This window comes from Bufo gargarizans, chromosome 10, assembly GCF_014858855.1.
Source record: "Bufo gargarizans isolate SCDJY-AF-19 chromosome 10, ASM1485885v1, whole genome shotgun sequence".
Lineage (NCBI taxonomy): Eukaryota > Metazoa > Chordata > Amphibia > Anura > Bufonidae > Bufo > Bufo gargarizans.
In genome coordinates this window covers 17,733,752-17,752,314 of record NC_058089.1, presented here as the reverse complement: position 1 = coordinate 17,752,314, position 18,563 = coordinate 17,733,752, and the positions used below count along the sequence as shown (strand labels likewise).

General features: G+C 47.4%; 1 protein-coding gene across 9 annotated transcripts in view; it reads left to right on the top strand.

Annotated features, from left to right (window-relative positions):
• The window catches only part of PPFIA1 (PTPRF interacting protein alpha 1), a 66,786-nt gene that overhangs the window by 18,001 nt on the left and 30,222 nt on the right, over positions 1 to 18,563 (top strand). For all 9 annotated transcript variants that reach the window (XM_044270831.1, XM_044270829.1, XM_044270832.1 and 6 more), the window contains exons 3-12: positions 4,912 to 5,013; positions 5,163 to 5,327; positions 6,039 to 6,113; positions 6,202 to 6,297; positions 8,840 to 9,061; positions 9,844 to 9,990; positions 10,073 to 10,207; positions 14,459 to 14,542; positions 16,209 to 16,340; positions 17,742 to 17,804. In XM_044270831.1, the coding sequence (XP_044126766.1) occupies positions 4,912 to 5,013; positions 5,163 to 5,327; positions 6,039 to 6,113; positions 6,202 to 6,297; positions 8,840 to 9,061; positions 9,844 to 9,990; positions 10,073 to 10,207; positions 14,459 to 14,542; positions 16,209 to 16,340; positions 17,742 to 17,804 (1,221 nt within the window). The remainder of the gene's footprint in view (positions 1 to 4,911; positions 5,014 to 5,162; positions 5,328 to 6,038; positions 6,114 to 6,201; positions 6,298 to 8,839; positions 9,062 to 9,843; positions 9,991 to 10,072; positions 10,208 to 14,458; positions 14,543 to 16,208; positions 16,341 to 17,741; positions 17,805 to 18,563) is intronic.

The following is an 18,563-nucleotide window of genomic DNA, read 5'->3' as shown; positions in this document are numbered from 1 at the left end:
TCCAGCCTGCTTTATTAGGAACAGATCTCCACGTGCCGTTCCCTCCTCTTGGATCTGGAGTGGGATTTTTCTGGCACGCTTCAGCTTCTCCATTGTCTGGACCAGGATTCTGTAGACGTTTACCCATCCAGTGAGAACTTCCTGCAGGAAATAACACATCCAACATGGCCGCCTTGACCCTTTTTCCTTTGCACTGTAGAGTTGGGTGTATTCTGTTGGTGTAAGACATCCGACCATGCCCGTAGGAGATGACACGAAGCGCCGAGGATGCTTTCGATGTCCACCTGTCGTGTGGTCTGGGAAAGCTCCTGACACATCTGTCCGAGGCATCTATAGGCCCCCAGTCACACGACCGTGTCCTTAGTGTCATCTATCCAACACTCCAGCACTCCAACTGTGATGCAACTACGACTCCCAGCATACACACTTTCTAGACTGTTCTCTCAACCCCCCATAGAAGTGAATAGAGCATGCTAGGAGTTGTAGTTTCACAACAGCTGGTGTGTCAGAGGTTGCCGACCCATGGCGTACAGGTGACAACTTCTAATGGCGCTAATTGTAGTGCACCGTTAGGTTGTCTCCTTGCTTTCCGCACATTTTGCATGGCATCTTCCCCTCCCCCCGCTGCGGCTGAGCTACACAACCATTTACAGCAGTAGGGATGTCGCCGTTTGGGACTGCACGGAGGCGGCGACTGCGCTTCAGCCTGTGCTACTGCCTTATGGTGGTCCCAGGAGTGGGGACGCAGTCATAGACCATCGAGGTGTAAATCATGCCAATGCATTTCAGAGCCATCGTATTGTTTCCTTTGGACAATCCCTACTTGATAAAAGGCTGATCACGAAGTGTCCACATATTTATACTCCCCGGCGATCAGCGCCGATCAGAAACCTGGCGCCTCCACAGGGGAAATTAAACATTGCACAGTTCTTATTCATATGGGTTGGCTGTGTAATACAGGACAGGTCAGGTCCTCCAGAGCGAGAGACGCTCTTTGTAACCGCTCTCCACTTTGGCCAAGAGACCAGTATCCCATAGTGGTCTGATCGCTGGGACCCCACTGATCACAAGAACTGTAGTCCTATGCCTCCCAGTATGAACAGAACGGCGGTCAAGCACGTGTGCTCCGTCTCCAGTTATCTCCGGGGTACTACTGAAGGGGAGACCAGTACAGCACTCTGCAATCTCTGGCAGATCCATAGACGTGGTTGGCGGCAACGGCGTGCATGCTCGAACGCTGCTCCGTAAATAATATATATATATCTCTCTATCTCTATCCCTATCTCACGATCAGTGGGGGTGGGACCCAGTGGTCGGACCTCCAAGGATCAGACTCGAGTTTTAAAGGGTTTAACTCTCAGGATAGGTCATCGGTATCCGATCAGTGGGGGCACGTCCACCAATCAGCTGTATAAAGCGGCCTCCTTACCATGCACAGCGCCGTCCATTTCATAGTGGCTGTGTTTGGTATTGCAGCTCAGCCCCATTCATTTGCATAGGCCATATGATTAATGCACAGTGATGTCACTGGCCTAGGAAGAAATGAGTGCCACGGCCTCTTCAAACAGCTGGTTGGCGGGTCAACCCGGAGTCAGACCGTCACCGATCAGAGACTGATCAGTATTAAAAACTCGGAAATAGTTTTTCTGGCCTGGACAGTCCCTTTAAGTGCTCCTCTCGCTGCTCGGTTTACACTTTGTCTCCTTGCTTTATGCTCTAGATTCTCCCCCATCAGACATGTTGTTTGCCGTGCCCGGGTATAGCTGGTGTCAGCTGTGTTCTCATGCACAGCGGGCCCGCTGACCACGGGGTCGGTGACCCGCCTTTTCTCCTGGAATTCCTCTCCTCTAGGCACTTGTTGTCCTTCAGTCAAATCCTTTAGAAATGAGCCGAGACTGAAGACAAATTGCCATTCCTCTCCTGTGGTTACAGCTTGCCCAATTCACATGGGACACCAACCCTCGGCCGTTTCCTCAAGTGCGTAAAAAGCGAGGATCCGTCTACAGAGTGACAGTCCCTAGGACTTGATATTGATCTTTGTAATTATTAACTCGCCTTGGTCTGCAAGGAATTTACAGCCAAAGGTGAAGCTTCAGGAAGATCTTCAGTAGACGTTTGTTTTCGTGGTTTTTCTTTAGATTAGATATATCCCGTGGCTGCCTGCCGTTCAGTCCATTCCCCTGTGGAGCTCACAATCTCTTTTTTCTCAAGGTCAGGGGCGTCTACAGGCCAGGACCAATTTCGTAGGATGTCAGCGTTAGGCCTAACGCACACAACAGTATATGTTTTGCAGGCCCCAAATCGCAGATCCGAGTAATGGATGGATCCGGATGCAGTCTAAACCCAACTCGCCCTTTTTTTTTTTTTGGGCCCCATTGTAAAAATGCCTTTTCTTGTGCATTGTGTTTTTTTTGCAGGATGGACATACGGATCCGGACAGCTCACGGTGGGCTGTCCGCATTTTTTGCAGCCCCATAGAAATGAATGGGTCCGCATCGGATCCTCAAAAAATGCGGGAAAAAATAGTCGTGTACATGGGGTCTTACGAGGAGGAGGACATACAACTTGCAATCAGAACTTATCACAGCTGAAAGTTTGCTACAATGTATCAGCATGGTTGGCAGGCTGTTTAGCTAATAAAGGATTGAATATTGTGAGTGAGCTCATGGCAAGTACTGGCTCTCGCTTATAATGTACGCTTTCAGGTGACATTTCGGGATAAGCCGACTATTACATGACTTGCATCATTCGTCTTTCAAGACTCCATCTCTAATTCTCAGTTCTCCCTGGGCTAGTGGGTATAGAATAGAGAATAGCTGCTGTAATGTCTCCTATAGACTGCAATGGAGGAAACAGGAGATTCTACTCCCTGATCACTGGGTCTTTCATGTACAGAGAGACAGAATAGGTCCTCAGTATCCGATCGGAGGGGCTCCGACACCCCGCACGACCACGATCAGCTGTTTTGGCAGTGGCCAGTATGAGAAGCAGAAGACGCCGCCCGTTGTGTAGCGGCTGCGCCAGGATACTGCGGCTCATTTCCCCTTTGCATGTCAACAGAGATGTGCTGCCAAGAAACTGTATGGGCAGAACAATCGCATTCACGTATCATCCAGATATAGTAGGGCGATTGTTTTACGGGCAGAACAATTGTATTCACGTATTACCCACATGTAGTAGGGTGATTGCTGTATGGGCAGAACAGTCGTATTTACGTATCATCCACATATAGTAGGGCGAATGTTGCACTTATATGTACTGAACGAGCGCTGGGCGATATCAGGGATCGGCAACCTCCGGCTCTCCAGCTGTTCAGAGACTACAACTCCCAGAGTGCTTTGTTTACTTCTCTAGGAGTCAGAAGAACATCCGAACATGTTTGGATGCTGGGAGTTGTAGTTTCACTTCAGCTGGAGTGCCGAAGGTTGCTGATCCCTGTGCTAGATCGTCGATCAGCCGGCTGATGACCATGTCAGAGGAGGCTAAGCCATCAGGGATAAGTGCCGGCCGGTTCCCCACAGTGGAAGCAAAGGATCAAAAAAGAAAACGAACTCCATCCTATAAGATTCCTGTTACCCTACAAGCATTACGCTACTGTCCGTGTTGCATCCGCCTTTTTTGCGGACCCGTTGACTTCGGTGGGTTTGTGATCTGCATTTTGCGGTCAGGTATAGGACATGCTCTCTCTTTTTGCAGAACGAACATACGGATGTGGAAAGCATGCAGATCGTCCATGTGCTACCGCATCCGTATGCCGTTCCGCAGAAAGATATAGTACGGACCCGTTGATGTCGATGGGATCTGCAGAAGTATGCAGACTGCGCACGGACTGCATCCGTATTTTGTTCACTAAACTGACACGCTCGTGTACATGAGGCCTGAGAATGAGGGATGGCTGTGATCTGCTGTGGCTCCATGCAGGGTTACCATGTAATGGGCCAACTAGATTTCCCTGTACGGAGAGAGGAACAGTTTCCTGGACGTGTACTGTACTGATAGTCTCAGCGTGACTGCACGCTCTGCAGGGTTACTCATCCCCTGGGTCATATGTATAGCATGTGCCTGCTCACGGGTGGACCCTAGAGCCGGTATTTCCAGTAAAATGAGCTCTGTGCATTTCTATAGTCCTAGAGAATCGCTCCAGCACGCTGCTAGCTCTGGTTATCACTGATCCGGTTCCGTTCACTAGATACAGAAGGAAACATTGCACCATTTATTAGAATTGCACTATTTGTGCTCCTCTGCATGAAATTGCAGGTGGAAAAAGGTGAAAAATTACAGATGCAGCTTTTATGTTGGTGCTGCTGTAGTCCTGCGCACGTGCTGGTGAATGTTTGGTCGGCGCATGCGCAGCATTTCAACCAACTTTCCCTCATGCTGAGATCCAGACTGTCCATCCGCCGATGACGTTCGGATATTAGAATCAGGGAAAGCCGACTGATCCGTACTGCGCACGAGTTGAACATTCACCATGCGTGAGATTACAGGGCTGTGCAGGAAGACAGTGAGGATGTCTGCACGGGGAAGGGGCTGGTGACTAAGGAGGAAAGTTGGTGATGAGGCAGTGCTCCGAGGGGCTAGGCCACCCCTCGGTGCTCCAAACACCTCTGGTTATATGCAATAAATTGCGGATTTCTCAGGAACTAGACCATGGATTTCAACAAGAGAGGAGTTGTTTCACTCAGCATGATCAACCCTAACAGGCAGTATGGTTTAATAGGGTTGATCATGCTTACAGATGCTCTTTAAAGTACCTGTTCAATAATTGATGTCTCATTCATATTGAGGTCACGTCTGCTCGTTTTACAGCTGCAAATCCCAAACCTACCCTGGAGCTGACACCGTACGTGCTAGCTATAGATTTTACATTTGCCAATGGGGTTTTACAAGTGAATGTTCTTGTTCTTAAAGGAGTTTGCAGCGCTGACTAAAGAGCTGAATATCTGCCGGGAACAGCTGCTGGAGCGAGAGGAAGAAATTGCCGAGTTAAAGGCCGAGAGGAACAACACCCGGGTAAGAATCTCGTGGGCTGCGGTGCAACGTGTGGGTAAGATGTCGGGGAAGGGGGCCGAAGTGTTGGCAGCACAGCTTCCCGTTATTGCTAGGAAGTCTCCACTTTGCTTCCTCTCTCTCTTATTCTCACAACTTTACGATCTTCGCAGCTTCTTCTGGAACATTTGGAGTGTCTCGTTTCCCGGCATGAGCGTTCTCTCAGGATGACGGTGGTGAAGAGACAGGCTCAGTCGCCAGCCGGGGTCTCGAGTGAAGTGGAAGTTTTGAAAGCACTGAAGTCTCTTTTTGAACATCACAAAGCTTTAGATGAAAAGGTAATGTGTGTGTGACGGATCCTGACATGCCGCCGGCGTGTGACTGACGCAGACTAATACTTTAATGGGGACGAAACTGGTTTCTGAGAGCAGCACGTTTCGGTTCCTTTCTTTGGAACTCTTTGTTTGGCTTAGTTCCTGAATCTTAAAGGACAGTTTACATGAGCGGCGGAGGTTTTTGGGGGAAGTGATATTGTGACGGCTCCTGTTTAGAGCTGTAGGATTGAAGGTTTATATTCCAGTGCACCTAAAAAAAATGCAGGAACTTTGAATATGGTCCTAAATAAAAATTATTCTCTTCCTATATGTATCCAGCTCCTATATAGAATGTGTGTTGCTATGGTTACAGACTACAAACTCTATGTAGTCTGATCCTGTAGTCCCAATTCCTTCCATCTGTCCAGTACATCTCACTAACGTACTACTTGTAGTTTAGCAGTAAGGGATCATTTAGACAAGTGATATTAACCTCCTCCATGTTCTGCATGGGGTAGACGGGAGAGAGAACTGTCGGCCAAGCTTTTGACTGACGGCTATAGGATGAGTGCGGCCAGCTTAACTTTGCTGGGGCAAGCCTCGGGCCAGGTGTTTGTCCGGAGATAAAATGTAGTATAACGTGGCGGCCATTGCAGGCCTTTTTATACAGTGACCCCGCTAGGACTTCCATGTTCCAGGTCACCATTCCTCAGTTCTGTAATGTAATCTCTTCAGGTGAGGGAACGCTTACGAGTGGCGTTGGAGAGATGTAGCTTACTGGAAGAAGAGCTCGCAATAACGCACAAAGAGGTAAGAGGCGCTTCACATATGTATATGTCATTTCTTAGTCCACCGTGTAAAGTCTTCTACAGTTAATATGCTGCTGTCACCCTTCCAGCTGATGATTTCACGGGAGCAGAACAATCAGAAGAAAAGCTATAATGACGGCACTTCAGATCACGAGCAGGAAAATGCACCCAGCACCAATGGCAAGGTGAGGCTGCATGGCGGCAGGACAGCGCGTCAGTCAAAGGAATAGTGAAACACGTGTAGTACTAATGGTACATTCCCCACATAAGTGTTCCCCCTTCCCCTTGACCTCCACTGCCAAATCATTTGTCCTACTGCTTGCTTCTCCATTCTACTCAACCTCCTCTGCCATCTTCTCTGTTCGACTTGTCCGCCTCTGCCAGCTTTTCCTTTCTCGTCCTCCAATGCCAGCCTTTCCTTTCTCGTCCTCCAATGCCAGCCTTTCCTTTCTCGTCCTCCAATGCCAGCCTTTCCTTTCTCGTCCTCCAATGCCAGCCTTTCCTTTCTCGCCCTCCAATGCCAGCCTTTCCTTTCTCGCCCTCCAATGCCAGCCTTTCCTTTCTCGCCCTCCAATGCCAGCCTTTCCTTTCTCGCCCTCCAATGCCAGCCTTTCCTTTCTCGCCCTCCAATGCCAGCCTTTCCTTTCTCGCCCTCCAATGCCAGCCTTTCCTTTCTCGCCCTCCAATGCCAGCCTTTCCTTTCTCGCCCTCCAATGCCAGCCTTTCCTTTCTCGCCCTCCAATGCCAGCCTTTCCTTTCCTTCTCGCCTCCAATGCCAGCCCTTCCTTTCTCGCCCTCCAATGCCAGCCTTTCCTTTCTCGCCCTCCAATGCCAGCCTTTCCTTTCTCGCCCTCCAATGCCAGCCTTTCCTTCTCGCCCTCCAATGCCAGCCTTTCCTTTCTCGCACTCCCCAATGCCGCCTTTCCTTTCTCGCCCTCCAATGCCAGCCTTTCCTTTCTCGCCTCCAATGCCAGCCTTTCCTTTCTCGCCCTCCAATGCCAGGCCTTTCCTTTCTCGCCCTCCAATGGCAGCCTTTCCTTTCTCGCCCTCCAATGCCAGCCTTTTCCTTTCTCGCCCTCCAATGCCAGCCTTTTCTTTTCTCGCCCTCTAATGCCAGCCTTTTCTTTTCTCGCCCTCTAATGCCAGCCTTTCCTTTCTCGCCCTCCAATGCCAGCCTCTCCTTTCTCGCCCTCCAATGCCAGCCTCTCCTTTCTCGCCCCTCTCTGCCACCTTTTCCTTTCTCGCCCCTCTCTGCCACCTTTTCCTTTCTCGTGCTACATGTCTTTCTCTTCCTTCTGATTACTACTCCCTCTCCTACATACAACTGTTCCTTTCTCAGACTAGCAGGTAAATAACAGTACCTTCAAGCAATTATTTGCTAATCTGAAATCAACACTTTTTCCACCTTGCTTGTTTTTCTTCTTCTCCTCCTCCTCCTCCTCCTCCACTACTACTCCTCCTCTTTCTGTTCTTTACTACTGTTTATTCTCCCTCTTACAGCTTTTCCTTCCTTACTAGTCTCCTTTTTTTCTTTTAGTGGCAGGAATTAATTTCTTGAAATTGCACGCTACAGAGTAGACCCCTGGAATGCATGATTTGATCTAGCTGTCAGCAGTCACAAAGAGTCATGTGAAAGGCTGAATACTCGGCGGCACTTTCTTATTTAAAGGGCACAGCAGATTTTGTCTCTGGGGATTGCTAGTGCAACGTATGAGTATTTTAGTGGTAAATGTGTTCTCCTGCCTGTGCTTTTAGGTCATGTCCTTTAATCGGCACAGCACAATACATGTGGATGGGGTTTTATCTGCAGTTAGTGGAAATGATCCATGTGTAATTATTAGTAGGCTCACAGAAAAGCGGTAATGCAAAGGGTTAAATCCGCAGCACATCATGCAGATTTTTCTGCTGATTTGTGGCAATGGTGGTAACTATCTGGCACATCTGAAACTGCCGTTAGGGCTCATGCACACAAGCATGATTGGCCTGCATCCGTAGGTCTGCCTCTTCTCCCGGGCTGACAACGGCTCCCCTGACCTGAACTGTCTGTACCATAGTAAGTTATGATAGCCAGTTCCTATCTGATCGCAGGGCTATTGCAGTGTACAAAGGCGTTGTTTGGGATATTAAAGGGGTTTACCAGGATTTTATCCTCAGAATAGGCCATCCATATCTGATCAGCGAGGATCCTACACCCCTTATCGCCACCAATCAGCTGTTTGACTAACTTCCGTTCCAGAAGCGCACAGCTCCATCCATTGTGTGTAATGGATGGAGCTGCTAGCTGCGGCGCTGCTCCCATTGAAGTGAATGGGAGCAGCCCTGCAGTTACCAGCTCTGTCCTCTGCACGATGAAGGGCGCTGTCGGTCTGGTGCGGGGTTTACTCTAAAACAACTGACCGGTGGTATTGTGGGGTGTCGGACCCCAGCAGTCAGATATCTATGGCCTATCCTGAGGATAGACGATTGCTTGTCAAGTCCTGGAAAACCCTTTTAAGAAGCACCAAATCTTAAATGCAGTTTTCTTATAAATATTTTCTTCTCTATTACCAGCATGCGCCAGTCCTCCCCGTGCTGGCGATAATGTAGGAGCTCGCCATGTGCCGGTGTCCATCACTATGAAACAGAATGTCTTCTGACTTGTGATGATTTGATTTCATCTTCATATATTCCTAATGCGATCAGTTGGCTTCCCGCAGGCAGACATATTAATTCTGCTTTTTACGACAGAGATCTTCTGACGGCTCTTTAAATCACGATGAAGACCTGTCGAAAGTCATTGAGCTTCAGGACGTCATTGAGAAACAGTCGAAGGAGCAGAGTCAGATGAAGGAGCGCCTGGCCATCCTGTCTAACCGGGTTACTGAGCTGGAGGAAGATTTGGACACGGCAAGGAAAGATCTCATTAAATCGGAGGAGATGAACACAAAGCTGCAACGTGACACACGAGAGGTGAGAAGAGAGGTGCACAGAGCGGTACAGGCACAGAATAGGAAGACATTGGGGTGGGGGGGGGGGGGGGATTTATTAACACTGATGCAAGGCAGACGTGGAGCAGTTGCCCAATAGTGTCTAATCCGCTTCCAGATATTTTAGTCTTTTAGAGGCAGAATCGGTCCGTATTTTCACATCCGTGAGGGTCAGACCTCACCCATCAACTGTTCGAAGGGGAGACGGCACTCGCACTATAGGTCATCAATTTCAAGAAACCGGAACTGATGACCTATCCTGTCTTTTTATTGGGGGTCCTACGCCTGAAACCCTAATCAGCTGTTTGAAAAGGCACCGTTGCTCGCATTAGCGCCGCGGCCTCCTCTCAGCTCACCAGTCATAGCGCCGTACAAGGTCTTGGTATTGCGGCTTTGCCTCATTCACTTCAATGGTGCTGAGCTGCACCTAGGCCACGTGACCGATGAATGTGACGTCACTCGGCCTAGGAAAAGCAGAGAGAAGACCATAGTGCTAGTGCCTTCTCAAACTGCTGATTGGCGAAGTTCCCGGGTGTCAGACCCTCATCGATCAGATACTCGTGACTTATCCAGAGGATAGGTCATCACTTGAAAAAGCCTTTTTAAATGAAGGATGTGATTTGTTCCAGATATAAGATCTTGCTGACAGTATGTGACGGGAAGAGTATTCTGCATAGTCAGGATAAAAGTGGTTTATTGCATGAAGTAGATCAAAGTAGTGTTTGGTGTGTGCTGACTGCTTTCTTATCGCTGCTTCCTGCCCAGGCCATGGCCCAAAAGGACGATATGGAGGAGAGGATTACAACTCTCGAGAAACGCTACCTCGCTGCACAGCGTGAAGCCACATCCGTGCACGACCTCAATGATAAACTTGAAAACGAAATCGCTAATAAGGAATCGGTACTCCGCCAGGTACACCTATACGGAGATGTGAAGAATGGAGCATTGTCATGTAGCCACCTTCCAGCTTACTGATTTGTGATCTTATCACCAGAGTGAAGAAAAGAACCGCCAGATTCAGGAACGTCTCGAGCTGGCAGAGCAGAAGCTTCAGCAGACGATACGGAAAGCGGAGACCCTGCCTGAGGTGGAGGCTGAACTGGCGCAGAGAGTCGCTGCCCTCTCCAAGGTGAACGTGATAATATGCCTGTGGTTATGCTACTTACCTGTAGTCTGTTCTTATTGTCACCTAGGCTTTACGTAGTCGGTCTGCGTCCTCCTGCTGTATAATTATAAATGAGAATACGCCTCTGGGCCAAGGCACCTTTCAATTCCGGATCACATATATACACCTGATTTCTGTGCCGACCTATCGCTTTGACCAGACGGCATGTTATAGAGCTGGAGGAGCTGAGCAGTTCTATGTATAGTTGTGTTGTACCTTGGGCTTTATTAAAATCCCTGCTCGCTGTGGGTTGGAGTCCAGTGGGTGGTCTCTCTCAATGACTGAGAGTCGAATTGTCTGCAGACAGTATGTTAAAGGGGGGGCTGTCCCACAAATGATCAGTGAAACCCCCATCAGTTGCTAGAACAGACATCCAGAGCTCTGGTTTGGGCAGTGAGGAGATCTCGGGGGGTCTATGGGACTGGCAGTATTTCCTTGATCCCCCGTAGACCCAGAATGGAGAAGCAGAAGCCCATGCTCAACCATCATTCAATTCCACGAACAAGGGGCTCTGAATCCCTGTTCCAGTGATTCGTGTGGGAGGGGGGTCCTCGTAGTTTGTCCCCCAAGCATCAGACATTTAGCACCTGTGCTGTACGGTACAATCCCACACGATGGATATGATGCAGATTTTCTTCAGCGGAATTGCAGACGGAAAATCTGCATGGTTTCCATTAGCAGCAAAGAGGTTGAGATTTAGGAAAGAAACTCTGCATTCTGAAATGTCGTCCTCACGTCTAGTGTCCTAACATCCTTCTCCCAGTATGTGCGTGTGTGTGTTTGTCACTTTTCTTGTCCTCTGACTCTGTAGTCTGAGCTTTTGCCTCCGGGAAAGCCTGCTGCTAAGGAAGCTAAGGTGTTTGGACTTGCGCCTGTGCCTAGGAAGGTAGACTTTGCTCACAGTTTTCTGCCATGCTTGTTCCATTGCTTTCTCTGATGAAGGGCAGTGAACGGATCCCATGCACCCATCAGCGGCTATGCCTAACAATCCATTCCATGGCTGGGATGTGTCCGCCATACTGAGTGAGCCTTTGCACTGCATTCATTGAGCACCTGCTAAACACTGTGCATGTTGTGCTTCCACTAACACGACTGATTAAGTATGGAAACTTCTGTGATAAACCAGCAGTACACTTGTAAGGGCAGGAGGCCATCGTCACCGTCTTGCAAGATCTGCCTTGATAAACCTTCACTTTTTTTTATACATGTGCCTGCATATAGAGGAAGGCTCCACTTAAGGATGCCTTTAATCCGACACCCAGTCGTCCAGAACATGGTGTGTAAATATGTGATAACAGTAATGGCAGCAGATTTATATTCTATATTAGCTTGTGGTCCTGGAAGTTATTAACCCTTTAATTTAAGGGGTTGACCACTCCTCTGGATAGGCCATCAATATCTGATCAGTGCAGGATGGGACTGGTTACTGCAGCACTGCTCCCATTGAAATGAATAGGGAGCAGGACTGAAGTAACCAGCTCTGTCCACTGCTCGGTGGACGGTGCTGTGTAGATTTGGCGCTGCAACTGCTGTAGAACAGCTGATCGGTGGGGAACACTGAGTGTTGGACATCTGCCGATAAGATATCGATGGACTGTCCTTGGTATAGACCATAAATATCCGTTCGGTTAAGGTCCAGTAATTGGCACTCCTGACGATCAATTCATTAATGGGGTCCTGGTAAAGCTCCATACATGTTGTAGCGCCTGTGTCTGGTATTACAGCGAGTTTAATGGGACTGAGCTGAAAAAAAAGACGAAAGGTATGTGGCACTCGCTGGACTGCGTGGTCCCTGTAATGGGCTGATCGGCAGGGATTCTGAGAATTGGACCCCCTACGATTTTTTTAATTATACTTACAGTATATAGCGCTGACATATTCCGCAGCGCTTTACAGACATGATCATTATTCCCTGTCCCCAATGGAGCTCACAATCTTAAGTTCCCTATCGGTATGTCTTTGGAGTGTGGGCAGAAACCCACGCAAACACGGGGAGAATATATAAATGCGTTGAAGATGTGTGCTGTAAAAGCACCAGTACTAACCATTGTGCTGCCCACTTGATAGTTTTCTAGTCCTGGAGAACTTCTGGAATTTTTAGCTACTTTTCTATGACCCTCTGGTATTCTAGAACTCTTCCAGTCCGCGTGACGTCAGGCCAAAGAGGTGTTAACACTTTGCCGGACTCATTGTGGATTATGGCAAATTGAAAAACGAGCGAAACATTCTAGAAGTCAAATCGACTCTGTCCAAATCCTTCTGAAGGAAAGATTTGGAACAGGTGTAGTGGTCATCTTCTCTACGATCGACACACGACTGCAGATGTTTCCAGACCGTTTTCCGCAGCACAAGCTGATGCATGATTTCCTACCGTCTGATTGTACGTGACTAAAATCTTTTTGAGAACATTTTGTTAGAATTGGCTCCCGTATTTGGCAGGAGCCATAGGGATGTACAGTAGTTGTGACCGTAAGGACGCTCTAAGCGCAAAGTTTGAGCCTTCATTGCGTTCATTATTTCTACTTCTGCCAATGACCCCCACCGATCACAAGAACAGGGGCCCCCGAGTCCCCTGTGTGAAAGAAGGGCTAGTGCTCATCTGAGACCACCGCTGCAGTCGCTGCCCAGCACAGTGCTCGTCTCCACCAGTCCTATAGAAGTGAATGAAGTAGTGGTCATGGTTGTGCAATACCATTCTGTTCACACAGGGGGCTCCTGTTCTTGTGGTCAGCGGTCACCCCTCCAGAAAGTATAGGTGATAATTGTTTCCTATGGAGAAACACCATTTAAGAAGGATTTTTGATATTGGCTATAAAGTGTAAAATCCAGCATCTTTGTATGTCTTATGATTTCCTCTTTTTGTTTTTTATGTACTTTTTTTTTTGCTCTGCTAGTCTGCTTGTTGACAGTTTCCTTGTGTAACAGCACATTATATACACTGCACAGAGTAAAAATGTCTTCCTATGTGGGACTTGCTGTGGGCTCCCTGTTCCTCAGTGTTAAAGAGGTATTCCCATCTTATAAAGTGATGCTGGGATACAACATCTCTCTATGATCGGTGGGGGCTCCCGTGATCTGACAACGAAAGGGCCACATTGATGATGTATCTGCTGCAGCGGGAGCCAAGGCTGGAGCCTTTGTGATGAGCCATTGTGGATTGATGGCTTTCTCCCAATGCACGTTAGAGATAGGGAGCAAGCTGTCAATCAGCAGGAAGACGGCAGGGTTAGCTCACCGCCGCATGCCTCCCGCTGCAGGGATTTTTATGGAAAATTACTGCAAAAAACAGTAAAGTATATGCTGCTGGATTCAGGGTCTCCCGCCCCTACTACCCTGATGATAAATTCCTTGTAAATAGGACCTGTCAGCTTTCCTGACATGCCAGTTTTAATAGCTTCATGCATTCCCCATGTAATAGCAATTCTGGAGCATCTATTCTTACGGCTCTATGTTGTGCCGTTCCTTTATTATTTCTACTAGAAGTTATGAATGAATTGCTAGCAGCCTTCAGTAAGGGTACAGAGAGGGAGGTAACAAGTTTGGGGTGTGTACCTGCACAGTCTGAAAATGGCAGCACTGATTGGATAGAGTGAGTCTGTGCAGGGACACCCCCCCCCCAACTGGTTACCTCCCCTCTGTACCCTTACTGAAGGCTGCTAGCAATTCATTCATAACTTCTAGTAGAAATAATAAAGGAATAGCACAACATAGAGCCTTAAGAATAGATGCTTATTGCACTATTAAAGCAGTTTTTCATGCATGTTTTTCAGCTTGGTTCCATTTAACTAAATAGAGCCGGACGCTGATTGCCCAGAAGCATCGCTATGTAGTGAAAACTTAGAGGGAGACGCAGAGCTAAATTAGCCATGCGGCCCCTTCATTCTCAGGATCAGTTTAGGGCCCCCCACCGATCATAAACTGGCTCCGTCACTATGTAAGAAGGGAATACCCCTGTAAATGGACCTGTGAATGGCTGCGCTTATTCATTTCATCAATGAAGAGCCGTCTGTATATTGTGCATTATGTCATCTGCACCTACTTCACGTGGAGGGTCGGAATGATCAGTCACTGCCACGACGCACAGTCGCTGTTTGCTTCTATTCACATTGCAGATTCTCGCCTGTATCTGTGCATTTATGTGGCTGTGCCGGAGATAACCGGGGTGTGACGAGATCAGATATGACATTCTGTATCTTCCTGTCTTTGTCACAATAGGCCGAGGAGAGACATGGCAATATTGAAGAGCGGTTACGTCAGATGGAATCTCAGCTGGAAGAGAAGAACCAGGAGCTCCAGCGGGTAAGACGCGGTTATTACACATCACTTTAGGTTAGATAGCAACCATATTATCCTGTTCTGATGCATCTAAAATAAAAAAATATAAAAAATTAGGCAGCATTACAAGTAGGGTGTTCATTTAAAGGGCATCTGTCAGCAGATTTGTACCTATGACGCTGGCTGACCTGTTACATGTGCACTTGGCAGCTGAAGGCATCGGTGTTGGTCCCATGTTCCTATGTGCCTGCATTGCTGAAAAAAATTATGTTTTAATATATGCAAATGAGCCTATAGGAGCAACGGGGGCGTTACCATTACACCTAGAGACTCGTCTCTCTCTGCAACTGCCGCACCCTCTGCACTTTGACAGGACCAGGTATGATGATGTGTTCACTGCCCGGTCCTGTCAATAAAGTGCAGGGGGCGTGACAGTTGCAGAGAAAGCAGAGCTTCTAGGTGTAATGGCAACGCCCCCATTGCTCCTACAGGCTCATTTGCATATATTAAAACTTCAATTTTCTCAGCAATGCAACAGGTTAATCAGCTTGATAGGGTACAAATCTGATGACAGATGCCTTTAAAAAACTGCTGACCGTTTTGTGTTTACAGCTCCTATGCAAACCTGCGACACAGACTACAAACAAACCTTGCATGACCTAATCCTGCATCCAAGTGTTATCCTTTTCCATCCATCCCCTGCTTAATGCTATCATACACTCAGTGGGTAAATAGGAAGTAGCAGAAAGGAGGATGACTGCAGGGTCAGACTACACACAGGTTATTTGTAGTCTGTAACCATGGAGACGCCTAGGTCTGCATAGGAGTGAAATACATAAAAGAGGAGGATATTTTTAATCAAGATTATTTGCAAAGCGGCTTCCTCTTTTTTTATTTAAAGCCCTGAATTTGGCCTTGCATGTGAAGTATTTAAATAGTTTATTTAGTTGTTTCCTAGTGTTTTTGTCCTGAGAAATACGGAGTCCTCTGACAGCTGGTGCAGGGTCCGTACGGGTTGTCCGTTTTTTCACGTGTTTATTCCCTAGTAATTCTACATTATTATGCAATGCAACTGCATACCATGGCAGATGTTTCTGCTCTTCATATTTTCTTATAACTTAAAATTATATATACCGGTATATTTTTTTTAGTTTTTTTTGTTTATGCCCTTTAATTGTATAAATAAAAAAATTTGAATCATTTCTTTGTGATATTAGATTTTTTTTCTTACTTTTTTTTCCTGTTTGTTGCTGTCTTGTTTTCCACTTTGTATAATTGCGTAAATTAAAAAAAATTCACTTTTTTTCCCCCCGATCATTTCCTTTTTGTGATATTACGGTTTTCTTTTTCTTGTTTTTCCTCCTTTTTTTTTTACAATTTTTTTTTTTTGTTTCCCCTCCCCTTTTTTAATCTTTCATTTTTGACTTGATATCCAGCTCTTGCTTTAACATATGGTACACTTAATCTCCAAAGGTCGTCCACAAACCTCTGCCATTCTCCATTCCAAGCTAACGGTTAAATCTGACACTGCTGACATTCATTAGCACCACGGCTAAGATTAGCGGTCTAAGTATATTCATGCCTAATTTAAGCAGCCTGTAAAGAGGACAGTCTCGTTCGGACGACAGTCTTGCGTAACCCGTCGATGTGCGCTGTTTTAGTCTTGCTCCTTAATCTCCCCGATTATTAGGCCCGGCAGAGAGAGAAGATGAATGAAGAACATAATAAGCGCCTGTCCGAGACCGTGGACAAACTTCTCTCCGAGTCCAATGAACGGTTACAGCTCCACCTGAAGGAGAGGATGGCGTCCCTGGAGGACAAGGTAACGCCTGTTTACCGGAGGGGATTATACTAATATGGAGGTGGACAGTATCTATGACAGGTCAGATATGGTAGAGAGAGATTCCTCTCTCATGGAATATAAAGGAAAGAAACGATTATTGGTGGTAGGGAGCTAAAACCTGATATCTGTGGCTAACTTAAGCTACAAATCCCACTACCCTAATAGGGGGCTGACAAGCTAATGTGTATAAGGAGATGTTTTTGGGGGTCTTAACGCTGCTTTTCTCCTGTGGGGGAATCGGGCGTCACTGCAGATTTTGACAATTGTTTGGCAGAGTACAATAATATATCTAGGTGACCCTGCAGAGCTGCTATTTTGACAGACATGCTTCCCCACCACCCCCTCACCCAGCAGCTTCACAGTGTAAAGCCCACACAAACAGCTTCTCGTATCTCAGCTTCCTGGAGTCCTGCCACTGTGACTTAGGCCTGTATCACATCTTCTTTTAAGCAGATCCTGCTGGATTCATCACTGCCGGGCACATCCGCCATGCGCTGCTGTCGGAATTCCGTCCAACCCCATTCACTAAAATGGGGACCGGTGGAGATTCGGACGCAACCAGGCAAATGTGCTGCGTGCATCAGTTTTTGTCCAGCCGCTCCTGGGCTTATTTGCCGGGTTGCTTTTTCCTGTCCCCCCCCCCCCAGAGATTTCCTCTGGTCCCTGTTATAATTAGTAGGGCCGGATGCAATTGCGGCAGCGACGGATCTGCGAGGCTGTTCCCAGCTGCGAGGCCCCATTCACATGACTGTATTTTTGTTCTGCATCTGATACTATGTTTTTTGCGGATCGGATGCTGACCTATTCATTTCAATAGGGCCATGAAAGATGGAGACAGGCACACAGTGTGCTGTCCGCATCCGTATGTCCATTCCTCAGCCCCGCAAAAAAATAATAGAACATGTCCTATTGTTCGTTTTGCAGACAAGAATGAGCATTGAGATGTGCTGATACTGTCATGTGAATGGGGGGCCTAAATGGGACATAATTTCGGAGGCTGTGACTGCCGTTAGGCTCTTTCTTGCATGGCAGCACAGTGGAGCTCATCTTGCAGTTCAGAGCTCACGGTTTTCTTTGATGAGTGCTGTAGTTAGAGCGCAAGCTCCTGTTAAGCGCAACCCTCGCTCCTTTTGTTTGCCATTTATTTATTTTTTACTAGATTTAGTATTCTAGTATTTTTACCTTACGGACTCTTTTCCCAGAGCTGCCAGCATGTGCGTTATGTAAGGTATTTACAGGGCAGATGTCCGCAGCGTCTGCAGGATAGACAGACAGACGTTACTGAAGTGTGTACAGAGGTGTTCTATATGACCGAACTGGTTTGCAGCGCAATAACGTGTTAATAACATTGAGTTATTCTGTACATCTTTACCGTTTCAGAATGCTCTCATCAGAGATGTCGAGTCTGCCAAGAAGCTGATTGAGGAAATCCAGCACGAGAAGGTTGGTTTTAGAGCCATGGCTGGAGTACACTGCATGGCGTTCCACAAGTCTATAGGAACAGCTGTTTTGCTCAGGTTGTTGTGTGTTGTATAAGGTTTAAAGGGGTCGTCCTGTAATGGGAACCCCTGTCAATGTGCCTTATTAGGCATATGGATGTCTTAGATGAGGCAACCTCGCTCTGCGTCCCCCTCTGTGAGCAAGGATGGAGAGCTGCTCTGATAGCAACTTCCATACTGTAAGCCTTGTGACACCCTTATCTGAATGGCCACCATGTATTCCTAAATGGTTGGCTGACCGTTGCTTCCATAGCAAAATCATCTGTTTGCCGGGGATGCCAGTAGTGAGTCCTAGGGGCTATCAGCTGATCCCCGCAGTGCCCACATTTTCAGAGGCATTGTCTATTTTATGATGGCGTTTAAGGGGGTTGTCTGAGAAATCCTAAAATGAGCCCCTTAAAGGGAACCTGTCCCCTCTAAAAACCATCCCAAGCCGTCGGCAGTACCGCATCTGCCTTCAGGGAAGTAAAATACCATCGGAAACACGTTGCTGGCTACTGTCAGGTACTGCTGGTGGCTTGGAATGGTTTTTGGAGGTGACAGGTTTCCTTTAAAGGGGTTTTCTACTTTTGTAATATTGATTACCTATTCTTAGGATAGGTCTTCAATATCAGATCGGCGGGGGCCCGACTGTCAGATGATCAGCTATATGAAGACAACGCGGCGCTCATACGAGTGATGCACTCTCCTCACTGTCTGCCTG